Genomic DNA, 18,888 nt, shown 5'->3' with positions numbered 1-18,888 from the left:
TAATAAATCACAAGTACATGTTTGCTAGTGACTTAAAACGTACATTGATGGGTTTAGGTTGGAGTGATAAGGACCCAAATCAAAGAAATACAATATTTATATTGGTTAAAATGTTAAATTATTGTTTATTATGCTTGATTTTGATTATTGTTAGGTTATTATCTTTTTTAATGATATATATAAATGTGTAGATATATAATAACATGAAAAGATTAGAACGGCAGTGGATGTATGAAAGATTAGACGAAAAAAAGAAACCCAAGAAAGCATATGCAGATGGGGTGAAAGAGTTTATTAAATTCGCGGAGGGAAGTAGTGAGTACAAGAATTTAGGTGAAATGAGGTGTCCGTGTAAGAAATGCAAAAACCTAGGTTTTAAAAGGAAAGCAGATGTTCAAATTCATCTTTGGTCGTATGGTTTCGCCGATAATTATTATGTATGGACGTATCACGGTGAGAAACTACCTAGTACAAATGCTAGTGAGAATCCTTACCGTGAGTTCGTGGAAAATGCATTGCGTGATACTGTTGACCAAATTTTGGAGGATCGACTTAATCCTGATGACCTTGACGATGAAGAAGTGCGTTATGAAACCCCGAACCCCAAGTTTCTTCGTTCTTTAAAATGTTAGAGCAAGTTGAACAACCGGTGTTTGAGGGAAGTGATATGAGTTTGTTGCAAGCAAATTTGCTAGATTGTTATCAATCAAATGTGAGAACAACATATCTCTTAGATGCGCTAATAGTTTTGTGTCGTTCGTTGGTGACATAATTCCAAAGGAAAATCAAATGGCGCGCAATTTTAATGAGATTAAAAAGTTCTGAAGGGACTCCAACTTCCCCATGAAAAGATTGATGCATGTATCAATGGATGTATGCTTTTCTGGGAGGAAAATTCTAATCTTGAAGAATGTACAAAGTGTCGTGCATCTCGGTATAAAGGTAAAAAGAATTCAAGTGGGAGGCGAATTCCATGTAAACCAGTAACTTATTTTCCGCTTGCGCTAAGGTTACAACGACTATATGCAACCAAGCACATAGCAGGTGAGATGAGTTGGCACTACAAAAACTCTCGATTAAGAGAAAGGGGGACAATGGCACATCCAAGTGATGGAGAAGCGTGGAAGCATTTCGATAGAGAGCATCCAGATTTTGCAAGTGAACCCCGGAATGTTAGGCTAGGTTTGTGTACGGATGGATTTCAACCTTTTGGGCGCTTTGGGACGAAATACTCTTGTTGGCCCGTGATTGTGACTCCGTACAACTTACCTCCTTGGTTATGCATGAAGAGACAATTTCTGTTCTTATCCAGTGCTAGTTCCGGTCCTAAGAATCCGAAAACAAATTTAGATGTTTTCCTCCAACCGTTGATCAAAGAGTTGAAACAACTTTGGGAAACCGGCGTGGACACCTATGATGTCTCTAAGAAACAAAATTTTCAATTAAAGGCTGCATTAATGTGGACGATCAACGATTTCCCGGCATATGGCATGCTTTCTGGTTGGTCCACAAGTGGATATCGTGCCTGTCCTTATTGTCCTGAAAATGATCATAGATCTTTTTGGCTTAAAAATAGCAAAAAGGTTTGTTGGTTTGATTGTCACCGTGAGTTCTTAACACCTGATCATCCTTTCCGCGACAATTGTAAGCATTTTCTTAAAAATGAAAAAACGAGAATCGCATAGCCGCATCGAAACTAACGGGTGATGAAGTGTGGGAATCCGTAAAAGACTTGCCTAAAATAGTTGATGCTTCTGATAAAGAATTGAAAAGATTGAAAGATCAGAATGAAGGTTGGTGGAAACAAAGCATATTCTGGGAACTTCCCTATTGGAAAACGTTGCTGATTCGACACAACTTGGATGTTATGCACATTGAGAAAAAAATTTTTGAACAGCTTATCAACACCATCATGGATGTACCAGGTAAAACTAAATTTGACACTAAGGGTAAAGAAGACTTTAATGAACTTTGCTATAAACGGAACACATCATCTAGGTTTGTTTTATCAAACGCGAGAAAAAGGCTCTATGTGATCAAGTTGCTAACTTAAAATTCCCGGATGGTTATGCTTTAGATTTGAGTCGGTGTGTTGACCATAAAAAGATGGTGTTACATTCCATGAAAAGTCATGATTGTCATGTCTTTATGGAACGACTACTCCCCGTTGCCTTGAAAGAGTTGCTCCCCCGACAGTCCTTGGAATGCAATAACCGAGATAAGCCAATTTTTTAGAGACCTGTGTACTTCTACGATTAGAGTTGATTCTATGGAACGTCTAGAGTCAAACATTGCGGAGATAATATGCAAGTTAGAGAAGATATTTCCCCCGTCTTTTTTCAATTCCATGGAGCATTTGCCTCTTCACCTACCTTATGAAGCAAAAGTTGGAGGACCTGTCCAATATCGATGGATGTATCCATTTGAGAGATTTCTTAATCATATAAAAAAAAAGATTGGCAACAAAGCTCGGGTGGAGGGTTCAATATGCAACGCTTTTTTGTTAGAGGAAATTTCAAATTTCTGTTCTTTTTATTTCGAAGATCACATTGACACAAAAGCAAAAGACTTAGATGTTGGTGTAAATTCCGATGACCAGTTGAAATCTAAGTTACCTGAGTTATTCAATGATGACATGGGAACTACAACCTAAAAATGTATACGAGAGGTACTTAACTGAGAAAGAGTATGAAGAAGCTCATTTTTATGTGCTAAAGAACTGTGGAGATTTTTTAGATACTTATGAAAAGTAAGTTAATACTTCATCATTACTCAATTGTTTTTTAATTATCAAATTAGATCGAATTTATAGGTAATTAATACATAACTAAAACATGTTTTCCTACTTATAGGGAATTTGAGGCACATATCAAAATCAATTTTCCTGATGTCACATCCTCTGATGATGTTTGGGCATCACATGAGAAAAGTTTTCCGAAATGGTTCCGAAATCAAGTAAGTGATGATACATTTTCTTTGAAATTGAACTATTCATTTAGATTTCTTATTAGATATTGAAAAAAATATAACAACTTAATTAACATTTTTTTATTCATAGGTTCATAGATTGAAGGATCATCTAATAATAGCTTTAGCATTGGGTCCTAGTAACATGGTGAAGTCTTGGAGACGGTATTCCATCAACGGCTATAAGTTTCGAGCTTATAAGGAGGGAGTTGATGTTTCGAAGTCTACGTTAAGCAATGGGGTTTCTGTGAATTCAACTGAAGGGTTGGACTACTATGGAACCCTAAATGAAGTAATTGAGCTTTCTTATTATGCCGGGCAAAGGGTTTATAGGGTTATATTGTTTAAATGTGATTGGCTTGATAATTCCCCACAAGGACTTAGTATCCATAAGGTTTATGGACTTGTAGATGTAAACGAGAAAAAGAAACTTCGTGGACATAACCCATTTGTGGCAGTTTTTCAAGTCGATCAAGTTTGTTATGCTCCTTATCCAACCATTAAGAAAGGTAATCAAGGTATTCAGTGGTCCGCGGTTTTTAAAACCAAGGCAAGATCACAAGTTGATGCTCCTATTGAAGAAAGTGTCTTTCAAGAAGATGTGGTTGTGAATGATCATTCAATTTCACCGATTTTGTTGGAAGATACAGATGATGAAGATGTATACAAGTGACAAAGTGGAAAGAGGTCAAGGGAATATGACGGAGACGTCGAAGAAGAAGGGGATGAAGATGAAGTTGAAGAACTTATTAGATACGAAAATGAGGAATCGAGAGGAAGAAGTGGGAGTGCTTTTTTCAGGATGATGAACTGTTTTGATTTGTAGTGATAGTGATAGTGAGGAGGACTAGTTGTAATTGTACAATTATTAAACATTCAATAAAATATGCCCTCCGTTTTTTATTACTTGTCGTTCTAAGCTATTTGGTTTTTTGTTTTATACATGTCGTTATAGCTTAACATCAATAGTGTGTTTCAATTTTCAAGATTTGGTTATAAGAAACCTCTCAATTCACCCAATAAAATGCATTAAAGAAGAGGCAAGTGGTAATTAGTTCACGATTTTCCATAGTGTTTTTTTCAATTGTTTATATATACTAACGATTTGAATTGTTAACATGCAGTGATTATGCCGAACATTTTTCGCCGTATGATTGGGAGCAATAGTAAGGCAAATGCATCTCAACGGAATCGGGAGGACGAAGAGGTTGAGGATGAGGAAAATCCTGAATTTCCATCAAATAGACAGGAGAACATGCAGGTGATTCTCTCAGAGGCCCGTGCTCGGCCAGATCATTATTGGTAAGTTTATGTTAATTTTTCTTAAGTTTAAAAAAACTTTAACATTTACAGTTTTAATTTCAAATATTTATGTGTTTTTCAGGTGGGATGACGAAGCAATCAAGAAATATGTTACTTGGTCATTCACCTGTAACACAGAAGATGAGTACTTCACTAGGTGGGGTGAAGCGAGTAACGCACAGCGTCAGAAGATGTGGAATTACTTTGCGGTAATTATGTTTTTCAATAATAATTTTCTTAAGTTTATAATAATTTTCTTAAGTTTAATTATAAGAATTTTCCGTCAGTTTTATATAACTAATTTCACACTTGTTTTTTGAAACAGACTCATGTAAGATCCATCGATCCTGGGTATGATCCTATTCCTGAGTGGCAGGCGAGGGTAACGAGGCGGATTACCACTCTTATCAATGGAATAAAATATAACAAGAAACCGCCAAAGTGGGTGCCTGTTTCTTGGTTGGAGAACCTTAGGAATAGGCCAAATGATGCTACTTTTGCCAAACATTCGAAAATCAACACGGCAAATAGGAAGTCGGGTGGGAAAGATGGGAAAGCATTGGGCACCCACACTCTTGGTCGGAAGAGTTGCTCCGATGCTTTCAAGGAATTGGTAAGTATTGTTTATATTGCTTTTAAAAAGTGGTTAATATATATGATTGACAAAAATATACTTGATTTTACTTGTTTCCATAATAATTTCAGGGTCAAGAGGCCACCCCCCACAAGATGTTCATGAAGACGAAGAAAAATAAGAAGGGCGAGTGGGTTAACCCTCGAGCGGCTGATGTTGAGGTAAATTCTTGAATTTAATTTAATATTTATTTTTATTACAAAGAACGATAATCTCTTTCTTATAAAGATAGGTATATATATATTATTTCTAACGATTTTCTATTTTTTCAGCGTGATTTCCAAGAGGAGATGAGCCAGCCATTGCCACCTGGACAGTCTCCCGACGAGATTCAGGCCTACTACAAGGCTGTAGGAGGATTTGACGAGAAGAACCGGATGTTTGGGACAGGACCTACAGGGGCCCAAATATGGTATGATCTTCCTCCTAACAAAGCTGGCCGACGGTCTTTATCTTATGCTCCTAGCATAATTTCACAGCTTTCCACCCAAATGAATGATGAGCGATCCGCTCGAGTTGCTCTTGAAAGACAAGTTCGTGAACAGGCTGAAGAAATGGCGGCAATGAGAAAGGCTTGGGCTGATTTGCAAGCATCTCAACCCCCAAACACGTGTTCACAATTTACTCCACATAGACGGGATGAGTTTGGGGGTGGTGATGACGGGTTTGGAGGTATTGGTGGTAGTTTTATTGACCCTATAAACACTTAGAGCCTTTAAGTTAGAGCCTTTAGGTTAGAGCCTTTAGGTTAGAACTTTAGTTTAGTTAGTATTGTCGTCTAGTAAGTATGAAAGACATGGTAAAACAATTCTCTGTTTAATTTGTAAGACAATGTACAAATTTGACTATGTTTTTATGTAAAACAATTTGCGTCCCCTTCTCTTTTGTTGTGTATTGATTCCCGCATTAGCGGTCGACGTGAAAATGGATTCCCGCTTGGCGGTCGACGATTGGATGTGTTTTGCAGGTTTTGTTTATATTGGAAACGATGCAAATAGGCATCGTGGTACTTTGGGCAAAGAAGTCAGATTTGAAACGATGCAAAAACGCATCGTGGGGCAAAGCAGGCAGTCTTTGTTTCTGGTCTGTTATTTAATACTACCGACGGAAATTCCGTCAGTAATATCAAAATACCGACGGAATTTCCGTCACTGCGTTTCCCTCCCCATTTTCCAGATTTAACTAGAAACTGCCACGTGTCCCATACACTGACGGAATTTCCGTCAGTAAACGAAAAACACTGACGGAAATTCCGTCACTACCCTCTGTTTAAGTGATTTCAGAAACCTACGTGGAATGCCACGTGTCAGTCATCACTGACGGAAATTCCGTCAGTAATGCTAAAAACTGACGGCCATTCCGTCACTATTGGCCTATAAAAAAGGACGGATTGTCCGTCACATATCCGTCAGTTTTTTGGAAGACTGACGGAATTTCCGTCAAGATGCGGGTATTTTATCTTGTGAAATAAGTGACCCACTGTTCTTGATCAATTTCCGTCAGGAAAGGGAAATACCGACGGAAAAGCCGTCAGTATGGGCTTTATTTTTCCGTCAGTTTCCCGCGTTTTTCCTGTAGTGTTACAATCCTATGATCTCATAATAAAAATATTAATATATATATTTTTATATAATGACATCGTAAAACCAACATTTTGATGTAGGTTTTAGAAATATGTTCATACAATGATACTAAAATTATTAATTTTTAATATTTTTATGGATAAATATTAGAGCAAATTGATAAACAGTGTCAATATAAGGACCATTTTTTGTAAACAGTACCAACATAATCAATAATTCATAATCTGTATTAAAATATTAAGTTTTATCTATTAATAATACCAAGTCGACTTCTTACTCTAATTTTTTTTCATACTTTACATGTGTTATCATCTAGGATAGGGAGTTTGAAAGTGGGTGAGTTAAGATTTGGTCTTAAATGATGGTTTCTTGGACTTTATCTAGTAGGTGAAAATGAGATTTTCATGCGACATGGTACTATTTGTAGATAAAAATTAATATTTTGGTATTGATTACGAATAATTAATTATGTTGGTACTGTTTATAAAAATGAGTCATCATATTGGTATTGTTTATCAATTTACTCTAAATATTAATAAATATGTGTTTTGATCTTCGATTATATGGTTTTACCAAATAAAAAACTATATTTAGTGGTTTGTAGGATCTTACGATTCTATGATCTGATTCTACCGATTCGATTCTACCCTCTCATCGATCCAAAGTAGAATCCCGATCCTAATAACATTGTTGAAGCCACACCCATAAAGAAAATGTACTTTGTCGATATGAGCAGGTCCTATAAGCACTAGTCATTTGATCTAAGCTTATTAATTGACCTCTTCAACTAATTAACTTGAGTACCCTACCTGAAGAACATCTTCAGTTAACATGCAGTATTACCTTACAAAACTAGTAAAAGTAACAGTAGTATTAGCGAGAATAGTGAAGTATTAGTTCTAACAACGAGACTAGTGAAAGTAACGATAATAACAAGTGGTGTAGTGTATGTGTCAATATTCGATCAACAATATTATCTTAATATAACTTTAAGAAATGCCATATGAAAGTTTATCATAAGTGTATGAATTAGGCAATTTAACGCAATTTTTGGTTGATATAAAAAACAACTTTAAAAGGAATTGTATGAAAGAGCAGGATCGAACACCAAAACTAGTGAAGTAGTAAAGTCCCTACTCATGTACTCAGTGTCGGGGACGAGACACTCTCATGTGAACTCAAATGGGTTACATACAGTAGATTTTCAACACAAGTTAATGTTGATAGATCGAGTTAATAATAAGTTTTGGACTAAAATAGATGGAGTAATAAGGGTTCAAATTCTTATTCGAAAGTTTTGAGACATTTATCATTGACGATAAACTTGGCAAGAAATTCAATAAGAGTAGGATTGCTTTATGTTGCTGACTTTACAATTTACATTCTCACTCTGCTCTTTCTTATTCTCTCTCTTTCCTTCCAACCAAAAAAGAACTAATTTTTTTTTTTAAAAAAAAACAAATAAATATAACGAACATATAATTTGTCAAAAATCTTATTAAAAGTAAATCTAACGCGATTTAGATTATTGTACATCATCATGATTAACAAACATCATCAACAATATAATGAAAAATTAAAAAAAAAATGATCATAATTATCTGGCTATGTGAAGATATAAATCTCCGTACTTTTTTTTTTTTTTTTAAAAATATATATATTTTTGGCCAAGATATGGGAGACTTGATCTAACCTTCGGGGCAACCATAGATCAATCATCCACATCCACACCCATGTCCAAAATAGGTTTAGGTGCTTCTTGCACACACCTACGCATTTTCTCAACGTGGGTGATTCACATCTCTGTCCAAATTAAGTTTTTTTTTAAAGAAATAAATTGTTCTTGTAATTGATCAAATTATTGTCATGCACATGATTTTTTGAAACAATCAACATGTTATACTTATTGTGCATAATTTGAATTTCATTATAGATTTTTAATATGTTGTTGGAGTGAAAAATAATGAGTACGCAACTGGATTGTAAAAGTCAAGAAGAAAGTTGAAAAAGGTCAAAGTTGGAGTTTTAAATACCTCGCAAATGTACAAATATCGTAGTACGACTGAGGGCACAAGGAGCAATGAGATTAATAGTGAATTATTTTGAGAGTAAATTGATAAACAATATCAATATAAAAACTTTTTTTATAAACAGTACCAACATATAATTAATAATTCGTAAACAGTACAAAAATAATAACTTTTATCTACAAATAGTATCAAGACCCCTTTTTACTTCATTTTTTTTTCCTACTTTACATGTGCTTTCATCTAACACGGGGAGTTTGGAAGTGGATGAGTCAAGATTTGTACTTAAATGATAGTTTCTTGGACTTTATATAGTAGGTTAAGATGAGATTTTTAGGCGACTTGGTACTATTCATAAGATAAAAGTTAACATTTTGATACTGATTATGAATTATTGATTATGTTGGTACTGTTTATAAAAATGGGTCCTTATATTGTACTGTTTATCAATTTACTCTTATTTTAATATGGGAAATGATAAATACAACCCATTGGGTTGTATTTAAAGAACTAAATAAGGAATGTGTAATTTAGTCTTAAATTCCTAAATTAATACTAAATATGGAAAATATTAAATGATTAAATACAACTCATTGGTTGTATTTATCATTTCCCTTTTAATATTTAGCTAAGTCGATAACAAGGTGAGTGTCGTTTTGACTAATAAACTAAGTAAGCTAACAAAGATGCAACTAAACCAAAATAAAACTTATGAGAAGCTAAAAGCATCTCAAATGGTTTGATTTAGGGACATGCTTGTAATTTCATAAAATTACAAGCTAGTAGCTCAACCATTGGAGTTGGCCATGTAAACTACCTTTGCCCAAAAATTTTTAAGCTAGTAGCTCAATGGAGATACTTGCTTAAATCGACCGACAAGTGTAATTTAATCAATAGAAAAATAGTGATCCTATAAATAAAGTGTTGATTTTTTTTTTTTTTGGAAATTGAATAAACAAATAGAGGAGTATATTAAGTGGGTCCAATTAAGCTAGTAATAAGTTGGCTAAACCATTGGAGTAATTCTAGTTTAAAATGGTTGTAGCATAAGAAAATGATGCGGCAAAGGTAAGCTAGTGGCAACTAGCCTACCATTGCAGATGCTCTAGAGCAAGTCCAATGATGTAGCTTCGGGACTTGCTTGATATTTTTATAAATTGTAAGCTAGTTGCTACACTATTGGAGTTGGCCATGTAACTTGTTTAGTTTAAGCAACTAGCTTCATTAAGCTAGTAGTTTAAATAACCCCACAAAAAAAAAAAAAAAAAAAAAAAAAAAAAAAAAACAATAGGAATTTAGTTGGGAATTTTCCATTATTCAAGCCACTATAAATGTTAAGCTAAACCATTGTGACAATTTGGTAGCTCAAAATAATTGTAGCTTAAAATATGATATTGCAAAGGTAAGCTAGTTACAACTAACTTACCATTGGACTTGCTCTAAGAGCAAGTCCAATGGTGTAATTTAGGGACTACATCATTGGAGTTGGCCATGTAAACTTGCTTAGTTTAAGCTACTAGCTTCATTAAGCTTCATTAAGCTAGTAGCTTAATTGGGCCCACAACAAAAAATCAACCAATAACAATTTAGTTTTGGCATTTTTAATTATTTAAGCTAGTATAAATGTTAAGCTAAACCATTGTAGTAGGTTGGTAGCTCAAAGTAATTGTAGCCTAAAATATGATATGGCAAAGGTAAGCTAGTTGCAACTAGCTTACCATTGGACTTGCTCTAATAGCAACTCCAATGGTATGTTAGAGGGACTTGCTTGCAATTTATGTAAATTGCCAAGCTACATGCTTAACATTGGAGCAACGAAAAAATAACGAACAACACCTGCTCCAACAATCTACATGCTTGAAATTAAATAGCTTATTTTCTATTGGATAGTTAGGTTAATGTGGGACCATTCAAGAATTTCAAGTTACAAGATGGTTTAGCTTTCCATTGGAGAAGTATGTAGTAGTTTTGAAGCAATATGGCTAGCTACAAGGGATTATGGCTTACCACTAGAAATGCTCGAATGAGGTTTAATTCAAATAGGTAAAAGGCTAGGACTCGATTACGGCACATTTCATTTACATTCATCGGTCATTGATTAGTTCTCAAACAATTGGTTTAGGTGGAAAATGCCTCCAGGTATCACCTACCTCCCTCCCGGGTTCGTGGTCAATACAAGTAATCCCGATTACCTTCCTCCGAGGTTCGCAATCGGTATCTTAGAACCCACTTCCTGGTATCCTAGCAATGTCTAAGTCTTTAGGTCCGCATCTAACTTATTCCCAATTATCCCCCTCCCTTTCCCAAGGGTAGGTTCCTAATGGAAGGTCAAGGGCACCTCACCCCGGTTCTCACTCTCGTGTTTAACCTAAGTCGCAGAATCCCGTTTATAATCAAGCTTAGCAAAGGACTCACACAAATGAACTCTTCAGAAGGCAGATCATGCAGAAAACTTGAATAAAAGGCGACAAAGAGTAAAATTAGCAACTTCTGTATAATCGTATCTTTGAATCACACTTACACAGATCTTATTCATTAATCATCATAAGGAAAAGACGAGTAGTAGAATCGCAGAATAACACATTTGGCAACTTATATTGCTGCCAGTTCCTTGAGTCCATAATACTACTCCAAGAAATCGAAGTAAATATGAATATCATTAGGAAGACTGTGTACTGAAAGCTTTTTCGGGATTTTTGGGATCAATTTTTGAATGATGAGGGAAATCCAATGGCATAACAGATGCAGAAAGACCAGCCTGGTTGAATACCTGAAGCACTTCTTCGTATACAACTGCATTACCTTCTGATGTCAGGTGCAAGCCGTCCCTGTCAGCAAGAGAATTCAAGCTTAAAATCAATTCTTATGCTCTTATGAGTTAGGAGTTACGAGTATCAATTTCCAATAGCGACAAAGTCTCAAAGACTGTCTATTCTTTAGCTTTGGAATATGGAGTAAAGTAATATGACTCACAAAACACAATGCTTCTCGTATTGTGAAGCAATACTGTCTATTCAGTCTCTCGGTGTTAAAAACATAGGGTTAGCATTGTGACATTCGACACGCTTTTTCTTGCCATAGACGGAAGTTATTGAGGAATAGGTAAAGTTGTTAAACGAGCAGAAAAAGTAGAGAGTTTCTGAAAGCATACCTCAGGTATTTTCTCTGCCAGCCTTCTGTCTCTTGCATCTTAGACCATAGATTAACGTAAGGAACAGCAAGTTCTTTGGCTAATGAAACACACGATGCTGCATACTCTTTGGTGGTGTCATTTGTCCTTTCCGGTTGAGTCATTGCCTTATCGCCATATACTGACCTACCACAATGTAATTTTCGTTGCTAAGATTAACACAAAGTTACAAATATAATTTACTGCAACACTTTCAGTTCTATACAGAAAACTAAGCGAAAAAAGATGTAGGGAAGAGAACATAAGAAACAAGACAACCCACATAGCACAGAACATTCCCCAACATTCCCCCTCTTCTGAGGAGGATATCACTTTCGCAGTTATCAACAGAAGTCAAAAAGTTTAGGTCAGCGCGAATAGGTTCCCGATGGTTAGCAAGAAAGATATAGCTTCGACTTAAGTCAGCTACTACTCTACTAGACAGCAAGGCAAATTCAATCCCTCCAAGAATTTGAGCACAAAGCAATAAAAAGACAGAAGGCAGGCAAATCAAATGTTACTTGGGCATTTCACTTTGGGTGCGTCTAGCATGTCCGAGGCTCCAACCTTCGCCACTTAATATTATAGTAGGCGAAAAACTTGACTTTTGACAAGAAGACATAGCGTCGCGCCCAACTCTTGCAGCCGAACCGGAGCAACATAGAGTAAAACAGGGAGATGATAAAAGGGTAACAGTCAAAACTCGAATGTATTTTCTAAACTCTAACAACTAAGGCAACCTCATCAGTCATCCTTCGGCCAATATTTGACTACACGAACGTTTTTTTTACAGCTCTTGTGTTGTCTGTATGAGTGATTGACTGTATAACCAGAAGCCAATATTTGACTACACGAACATAGACAGCTTAACCAGAAGCAAACCCAGTTGTCTGGAAATATAAGCCCGCTAGTTTTGAAAGTCATATAAATAGAAGCCAGAACTTTCAGCGTAAATTATTAGACAAAAAAAATCCTGTGATTGCTCCATGAACAAAGAGGAATGTTAATATACCTTGCATATTCCATACGGCCTTCTTCGTCAATAGGAGGTGGAGTAATAAGAACTACTAACATGGAGGGAGAGCATTCCTGCGATCATATCAACAAGTTATTGTTATAAACAACAACTCGACCAACAAAAGTAGAAGATGAGAAATGCAAGATGAAAAACAACCTTCAAGTGATGAACCATCTTTCTGAGATTCTCCTTGTACTCCTCAATGGGAACATGTTGTCGTTCACTGTTCCTCCCTGGCAAAGCTGCATCATTAGCTCCAAAGAAAATGGTAACTCCAACCGGAGGAGTCGCTGAACCCTTGGAATTTCAAACAATAAAGAAGACAGGAAAGGCTCATCAGTTATCATCAAACGAAAAATGCTGGCGAGTAGGAACTCAATAATAGATCACAGATGCATCCCACAAATACTACTATACAACCAGTTGTATAATAAGCATTGTACAACCCTATACATTAATCCGAGCTTATGTGTAATTTTTCTGAATTTTGTAAGAGTTTATTTTTTATGTTTAATGTGTGAGTTCAAAAACTTTATAGCATAGCTCAAATTCTTTTAAACAAAACTCGAAAAATTTAGCATAGAGCTCGGATTCTACGTCATACAAATGCATACAACAGGTTGTAAAATCTACTCATTGGATGCATCCTCGAGTAACATTATCAATTTATCATCTAAACATGATAATAAATCTAATAACAAATAGCCCTATCACTCAACATTGTATAATCCAATTAATCAGATTGTTTTTATAATTAAATCTTTCCAAATTGATCATCTCAATAGTCAATACAGACCAAAATCCATCATTGTATTAGCCAGTTAATCAGCTTTTCCTTTGCAAATTACAACTAAATCTTGCCAAATTGCTCATCTCAATTTATTCATCCAATGCACTAAGCACAACAGCAGGCAAACATGTCTCACTTTAGACCAAATCACAACATAATTCCACAACAGTAGCACACTGAGACAGCAGGTCCAAGTAGTTGGTCTTTCTTAAAACCGTCAAATGCTTACAACATACCCGTAACATCAAATGAATCATATAGCATGGTAAGAGACCGTCTTTTGCAATATAGGCAAATCCGAGGGGAAAAATCAAATCAAATAAAATTCCAAAACCACAACACAAAAGAGTAAAAGTGGCACAAAAATTACCAATGGAAAAATGTGATGCAATAGAAATAATGCCCATCTAGTTGTATAACCACCATAACCTCGATTAAGAATATCAGCCTGAAAAAAAATATGTGATTAAAATCGTCAAAATAAGACAATTTAATCTCAAAAAATTAATAAAAAGAGGAAATTTAAGAAATGGGTAATTAATAAACAAGAAAATAGAGTAATTTAGAAGAGAAATTAAGCAGAAAGTTAGAACCTTGCGAGAGAAATTGTCAGCAAGAGAAGAACCCCAACCATTAAGGCTGAAAGATTGCTGAGTTATTGAATCTCCAAATAATATGATTTGTGGTCTTACTCCCTGCATTTCCGGACACATTTTGAGTTCCGCTATTCTTGTTTGTGACGGAAAGGTACTCATGGACTAACACTAATCGGTTTGTTTGTACTAATCAGTAATCAGTAATCACAGTTTAAATACTAGTGTGATTTACTGTAGTAAAGAATAAAATTAGGAGTAAAATGTTGATTGTTTATTTACCATGCCTACCAAGCACAAATTCTTATTATAGACGGACACTATCCGTCTATAGCTATAGACGGATAGTGTCCCTCTCACAAATTAAAGTGGGTAGTGCAAGTGGGTGGAAAATGGATACCCCCACTTGCACTACCCACTTTAATTTGTGAGAGGGACACTATCCGTCTATAGCTATAGACGGATAGTGTCCGTCTATAATAAGACGGACTGCCTACCAAGTGGAGTATTTCATTAGTGATAAATTTGTACATCACAAATTTCACGTTTGTACTTTGTAATGGGTGGACTTTGGAATGAGGATCGCTAATTTTGATAATCTTGATTTGGTGAATCAAAGTGTCGGCTTCATATGATTTTAAATTGAAATTGAACAGAAAAACGAGTTTGTTTAGATTAGTTATTGTGAATAGTTAAAAGATAGGATATGGAGTAATGTTTGAAGTTTTCAAAATGATTTGTTCTATTTTAAGCAGATCAGATAAACGTGTCAATTAGATCGGGTTCGGATAAGGTCATTTCGGCTCTGAAGATTTCGGGTCTGGTCATTTTTGGATCAGCTATTATCAAGTTATTTATGGATAATAATCAGTTTGCTGTAAACATTCGAGTCGGGTTATACTGAGTCGGGTCAATTCGGGATAAACGTGTCAATTAGATCGGGTTCGGATAAGGTCATTTCGGCTCTGAAGATTTCGGGTCTGGTCATTTTTGGATCAGCTATTATCAAGTTATTTATGGATAATAATCAGTTTGCTGTAAACATTCGAGTCGGGTTATACTGAGTCGGGTCAATTCGGGTTTGGGTCTAGCTCGGGTCGTTTTAAGGTCTCGCTTAGGGTTGATAACGAGTCAAGTTGAACACAAGATGGGCGAAAGGCGAATCTATGGTTGCTCATCTTGAGCTCGTACGCCTGTTCGACTCGAGTTTGACCTCATCAAGCTCGGAAATCATGGCTCGAGCTTGAGGTCAATAGTGGAAGTGTGGCTCAAGCTTGGCCTCACGACTCGACTCAAGCAAGCTAATAATTCAAGTATGCCACAAATATTTATAGAAGGGTTCTAACTATATTATTATCAACTTAAGAAAGTGGGAAAGTTAATTCTAACTTCTTAAAACTAAACAACTCTTTAGAGTAGTCTTTGGAGTACTTTGTATCACCCCAACCTCAAAACTCATGCAAATTAGAAAGTTTAAGTATGATAAACATAAAATCAATTCAATTATATATACTTTCTACTTCTGTACAAGTTCGTCTTAATCTGAAATTATAACCCATTTATCTCGATCATTTATTTTCCTTTTTCATTCTTTACGAGAAAGAGTTTTAATTAAAAGTAAATAAATAAATAAAACCGTATTAAACATATATTTGTGTATCAAATACTCCGTATCAACGAATAAATGGGTTGGTCCACAATCCAACTTTGTGGTCTAATTACTATTCTTGCAAATCTTCTTTATTTGTTAAGTTGCATCTCTTACAAGCATAATCTAAATGATCAAACTAATTCGACGTCATAAGAGAACAGATTCTTGTAGATGTTAACTAGCTTAATTGGTAAAGTCATGATAGGTGACATTCATCATAACCTGAATTCAAATCGCATCAGCATTAAAATCGTCTTTATTATAACTCCCTTTAGATTTAAAAAACAAGATAACAGATTCCTCAAATCACATGTATCAAGTTACTAGTACTACTCCAAAGGAACAACAGTAATACTTGCACTAGACCAAAGGTTTCTTAGCATACTTTATCACCTGGAAAACAAAGTAGTTCATTTCCTTAGCTTACATTTTCAAGCAACGTATCTTCACAAGACAAGAACAACTACTTTAAAGTGTTTATTAAGACTAATAATACTAACTTCCATTCATCCTCATTTTCTATCTTAACATTCTTGCAAAATTACTTACAATATCTCCGATTTCAATCCTAATTATGCAATCTTCGCTATCTAAAACTCTCTTTATATATCTAATTCCGTCGTTACTAATCCCCTTATGTACAAGTTATCGACACATTAACACTTGTCGATCTTATTGTGGCAATATAACTATTGATTACCCATTTGGGCTCAAACCCGGGTGCGGCCACCCGGGCTACCGTGACCTACTATATTGTATCAATGATGTACTTATGTTCCACATAAGTTCCGGGTCGTATAGGGTCCTAGACATAGACTACCCATTTCAGGCCCTCACATTGTCTGACCCTAACTTATCAACTTGCAAAACAATTAAACTCGGTTCCAAAGGAAACGGGTTTGTAGTCGAGCCATGGCGGGTCCCGTACTTGACTCCAGCACCCGATAACGCGTTTTTGTTAATCGGGTGCTCCGGGAAATCACCACTTTTTCAAGGGTTTCCAACTAAGCATTCGGTATGTAGGAATATATCAGGGTTGAGTTGCGACGACTATTATAGGTGTCCGGCATGGGGAGATATAAGCCCAAATGATTTGGACTTGGTTTACGGGTCGGGTCCGCCGGAATGTTGTGGTGTGGCCTTTGAGGAACTTGGGCCTTCTCAAGGTGTAAATCTTACTAAATTGGGCTGTCAAGGGTATAGTAGTGCTTATAGTTTGGCCCCACTTAGAGTTGATGGGCCACACGAGTGGTCGTATGGCATACGTGTGAAGTACTCGGTCCAAGGACATGACGCGTTTTGTGGCGCGTGTGAGGCTACCGGTGGCGCGTGTGGGTATAGTAATGATGATGGTGGTGGGATTGTGGAGTTGTGTTTTTGTGGTACATTCAATTCTACCACAAATTGTGATTCTAAATCAGGTTAGTTAAAAATTGTTTTATTTAGTAACAAAATTAAAAAATTAATCATTATAAATGAATATCGAAAAAAAAAAATTAGGCATTAACGACACCGTACATTTATACATCTTGATTTCTATTGTTTTCAAAATTATTTTGTTGGTCATTATTTCTAGACCTGACAAAGCTGTTTCGACCCGAATAATTCGACTAATTCCTAAATTGAGGACTTGAATCTGACCCCGAAACCGAATTGACCCGAACTTATTCAAGCTGACCCGTATGTTTATTATTAGGAACTGACTGTTATCCTCAAATAGCTTGAAAATAACTCCTCCGAAAAATAACCCAAACCCAAAATGACTCGACTTGGCCCGAATTTTTACAAACCCGAACTTATTCATGCTAGAACTTTATTCAAATTCTTATTTCAATCGTGAAGCATAGACATTTGACAAAACTTGTTCGTATTATGCAGTTGAATCAATGACATCAGGAGGCTCCATTTTGACGGCCTTTTTTAATACAATGGTGTATGCAAGTACATTTTATGCGTTGATTCAACTTCTACTTCTTTGATTAAAAATATATTTTGGTTTAGGCAGTTTGATATTAATTTTCACAGATTCTTATTTAAGACGGTCATCCGTTTTGAGCTTAAAATGGGTCAAATAGCAAATGCTTAGATATTAGCAAATGACTTGTTTTATCTATACAAATGTTATGTTATTTGACCTGATTTAATCTTAAGACGGATATATTCTTCTTAAAAGAGGCTCATTATTGATTAATTTTATACTACTATTTATGCGTATAATATGCGAGTGTGACAGTATAGACTGCTGAGTATCATGCAACACATGGAGATCAGAGTGCTCTAAGTTTTGTATTTATTCACTTATATATATTGTGAGGAACAAATTAATACATGCAGACATGCAGTATGTACGTGCCAATTGTTAGAGGATAGTTTGTAATATAATGGTAAAAAAATTCAATAGGAATTTTGTAAGAACATGGTGCTTCAATTAGAAGGGTTACTGTCATTAATCAACTTGACAACTTATCAGTTTATAGCATAGACTCAGAACATTACTTGGAGTATGAAGTTAGGAAGCATTGGACTTACACAGGGACGACAAATGATCAAATTTGACGAGTAAACCACGCTATAAGGACCCAAACGATCCTTTTATATAGCTTTAAGGATCTCAACTATTATTGTGTAGTTTTAAGGACCTTATTATGTGTTTTGGACCAAAATACCCTTTTCTTTATTTATAAATCATAGATATTTTCTTAAACATGAGAAAGACGTAAAAAAAAATTCAAGTCAGAGTTCTAATATCTTTCGCGAGTTACTATATATTATCGGTACCAACTAATGTTATTTTCATCTATAAGTTATTCTAAACTTTTTTGGGAAATGTAGAAAAATCTTTTGCGAGTTGTTATATGTATACTTTTATTAATTTTTTTTCTTTACAAATTCGCATTTTTATAAATATTTTATTTTAATTTGTTTTCGTCAAAATCAAGCTCATTATTAATATTTATTGGCGGGCATTGTAATTAAAATTTAGTATTCATTGGTTACGTTAACCATTAAGAAATATGAGTATCGATCAATATTGAGATGTTCTGATTATAGTTCAGAAAATATTTATCATTTATATTGCCTTCCATTTATTATTTCTTCGCAATTCCTTTCACGAGGTCTCCAAGACGGGACTTTGTCCGTAAAATTCAACTTG

General features: G+C 35.3%; 2 protein-coding genes across 2 annotated transcripts; one reads left to right on the top strand and one right to left on the bottom strand.

Annotated features, from left to right (window-relative positions):
- Positions 1–10,988: 10,988 nt before the first annotated feature.
- LOC141652611 (GDSL esterase/lipase At5g62930-like) lies at positions 10,989–14,777 on the bottom strand. Its single transcript, XM_074460154.1, has 7 exons — positions 14,581–14,777; positions 14,084–14,370; positions 13,861–13,938; positions 12,857–12,997; positions 12,695–12,771; positions 11,665–11,829; positions 10,989–11,341 (listed from the first exon to the last, which is right to left on the bottom strand). Exons 2-7 carry the CDS (start codon positions 14,243–14,245, stop codon positions 11,173–11,175), a joined length of 792 nt encoding a protein of 263 aa, XP_074316255.1. The 5' UTR covers positions 14,246–14,370; positions 14,581–14,777; the 3' UTR covers positions 10,989–11,172.
- A 1,391-nt stretch (positions 14,778–16,168) lies between these two features.
- LOC141651985 (LEAF RUST 10 DISEASE-RESISTANCE LOCUS RECEPTOR-LIKE PROTEIN KINASE-like 2.8) lies at positions 16,169–17,762 on the top strand. Its single transcript, XM_074459664.1, has 2 exons — positions 16,169–17,155; positions 17,613–17,762. Exons 1-2 carry the CDS (start codon positions 16,309–16,311, stop codon positions 17,711–17,713), a joined length of 948 nt encoding a protein of 315 aa, XP_074315765.1. The 5' UTR covers positions 16,169–16,308; the 3' UTR covers positions 17,714–17,762.
- The last annotated feature ends 1,126 nt before the right edge of the window (positions 17,763–18,888 follow it).

The sequence above is a fragment of the Silene latifolia genome, chromosome 4, assembly GCF_048544455.1.
Source record: "Silene latifolia isolate original U9 population chromosome 4, ASM4854445v1, whole genome shotgun sequence".
NCBI classification, from domain to species: Eukaryota; Viridiplantae; Streptophyta; class Magnoliopsida; order Caryophyllales; family Caryophyllaceae; genus Silene; species Silene latifolia.
This window is presented reverse-complemented; position numbering and strand designations above follow the sequence as displayed.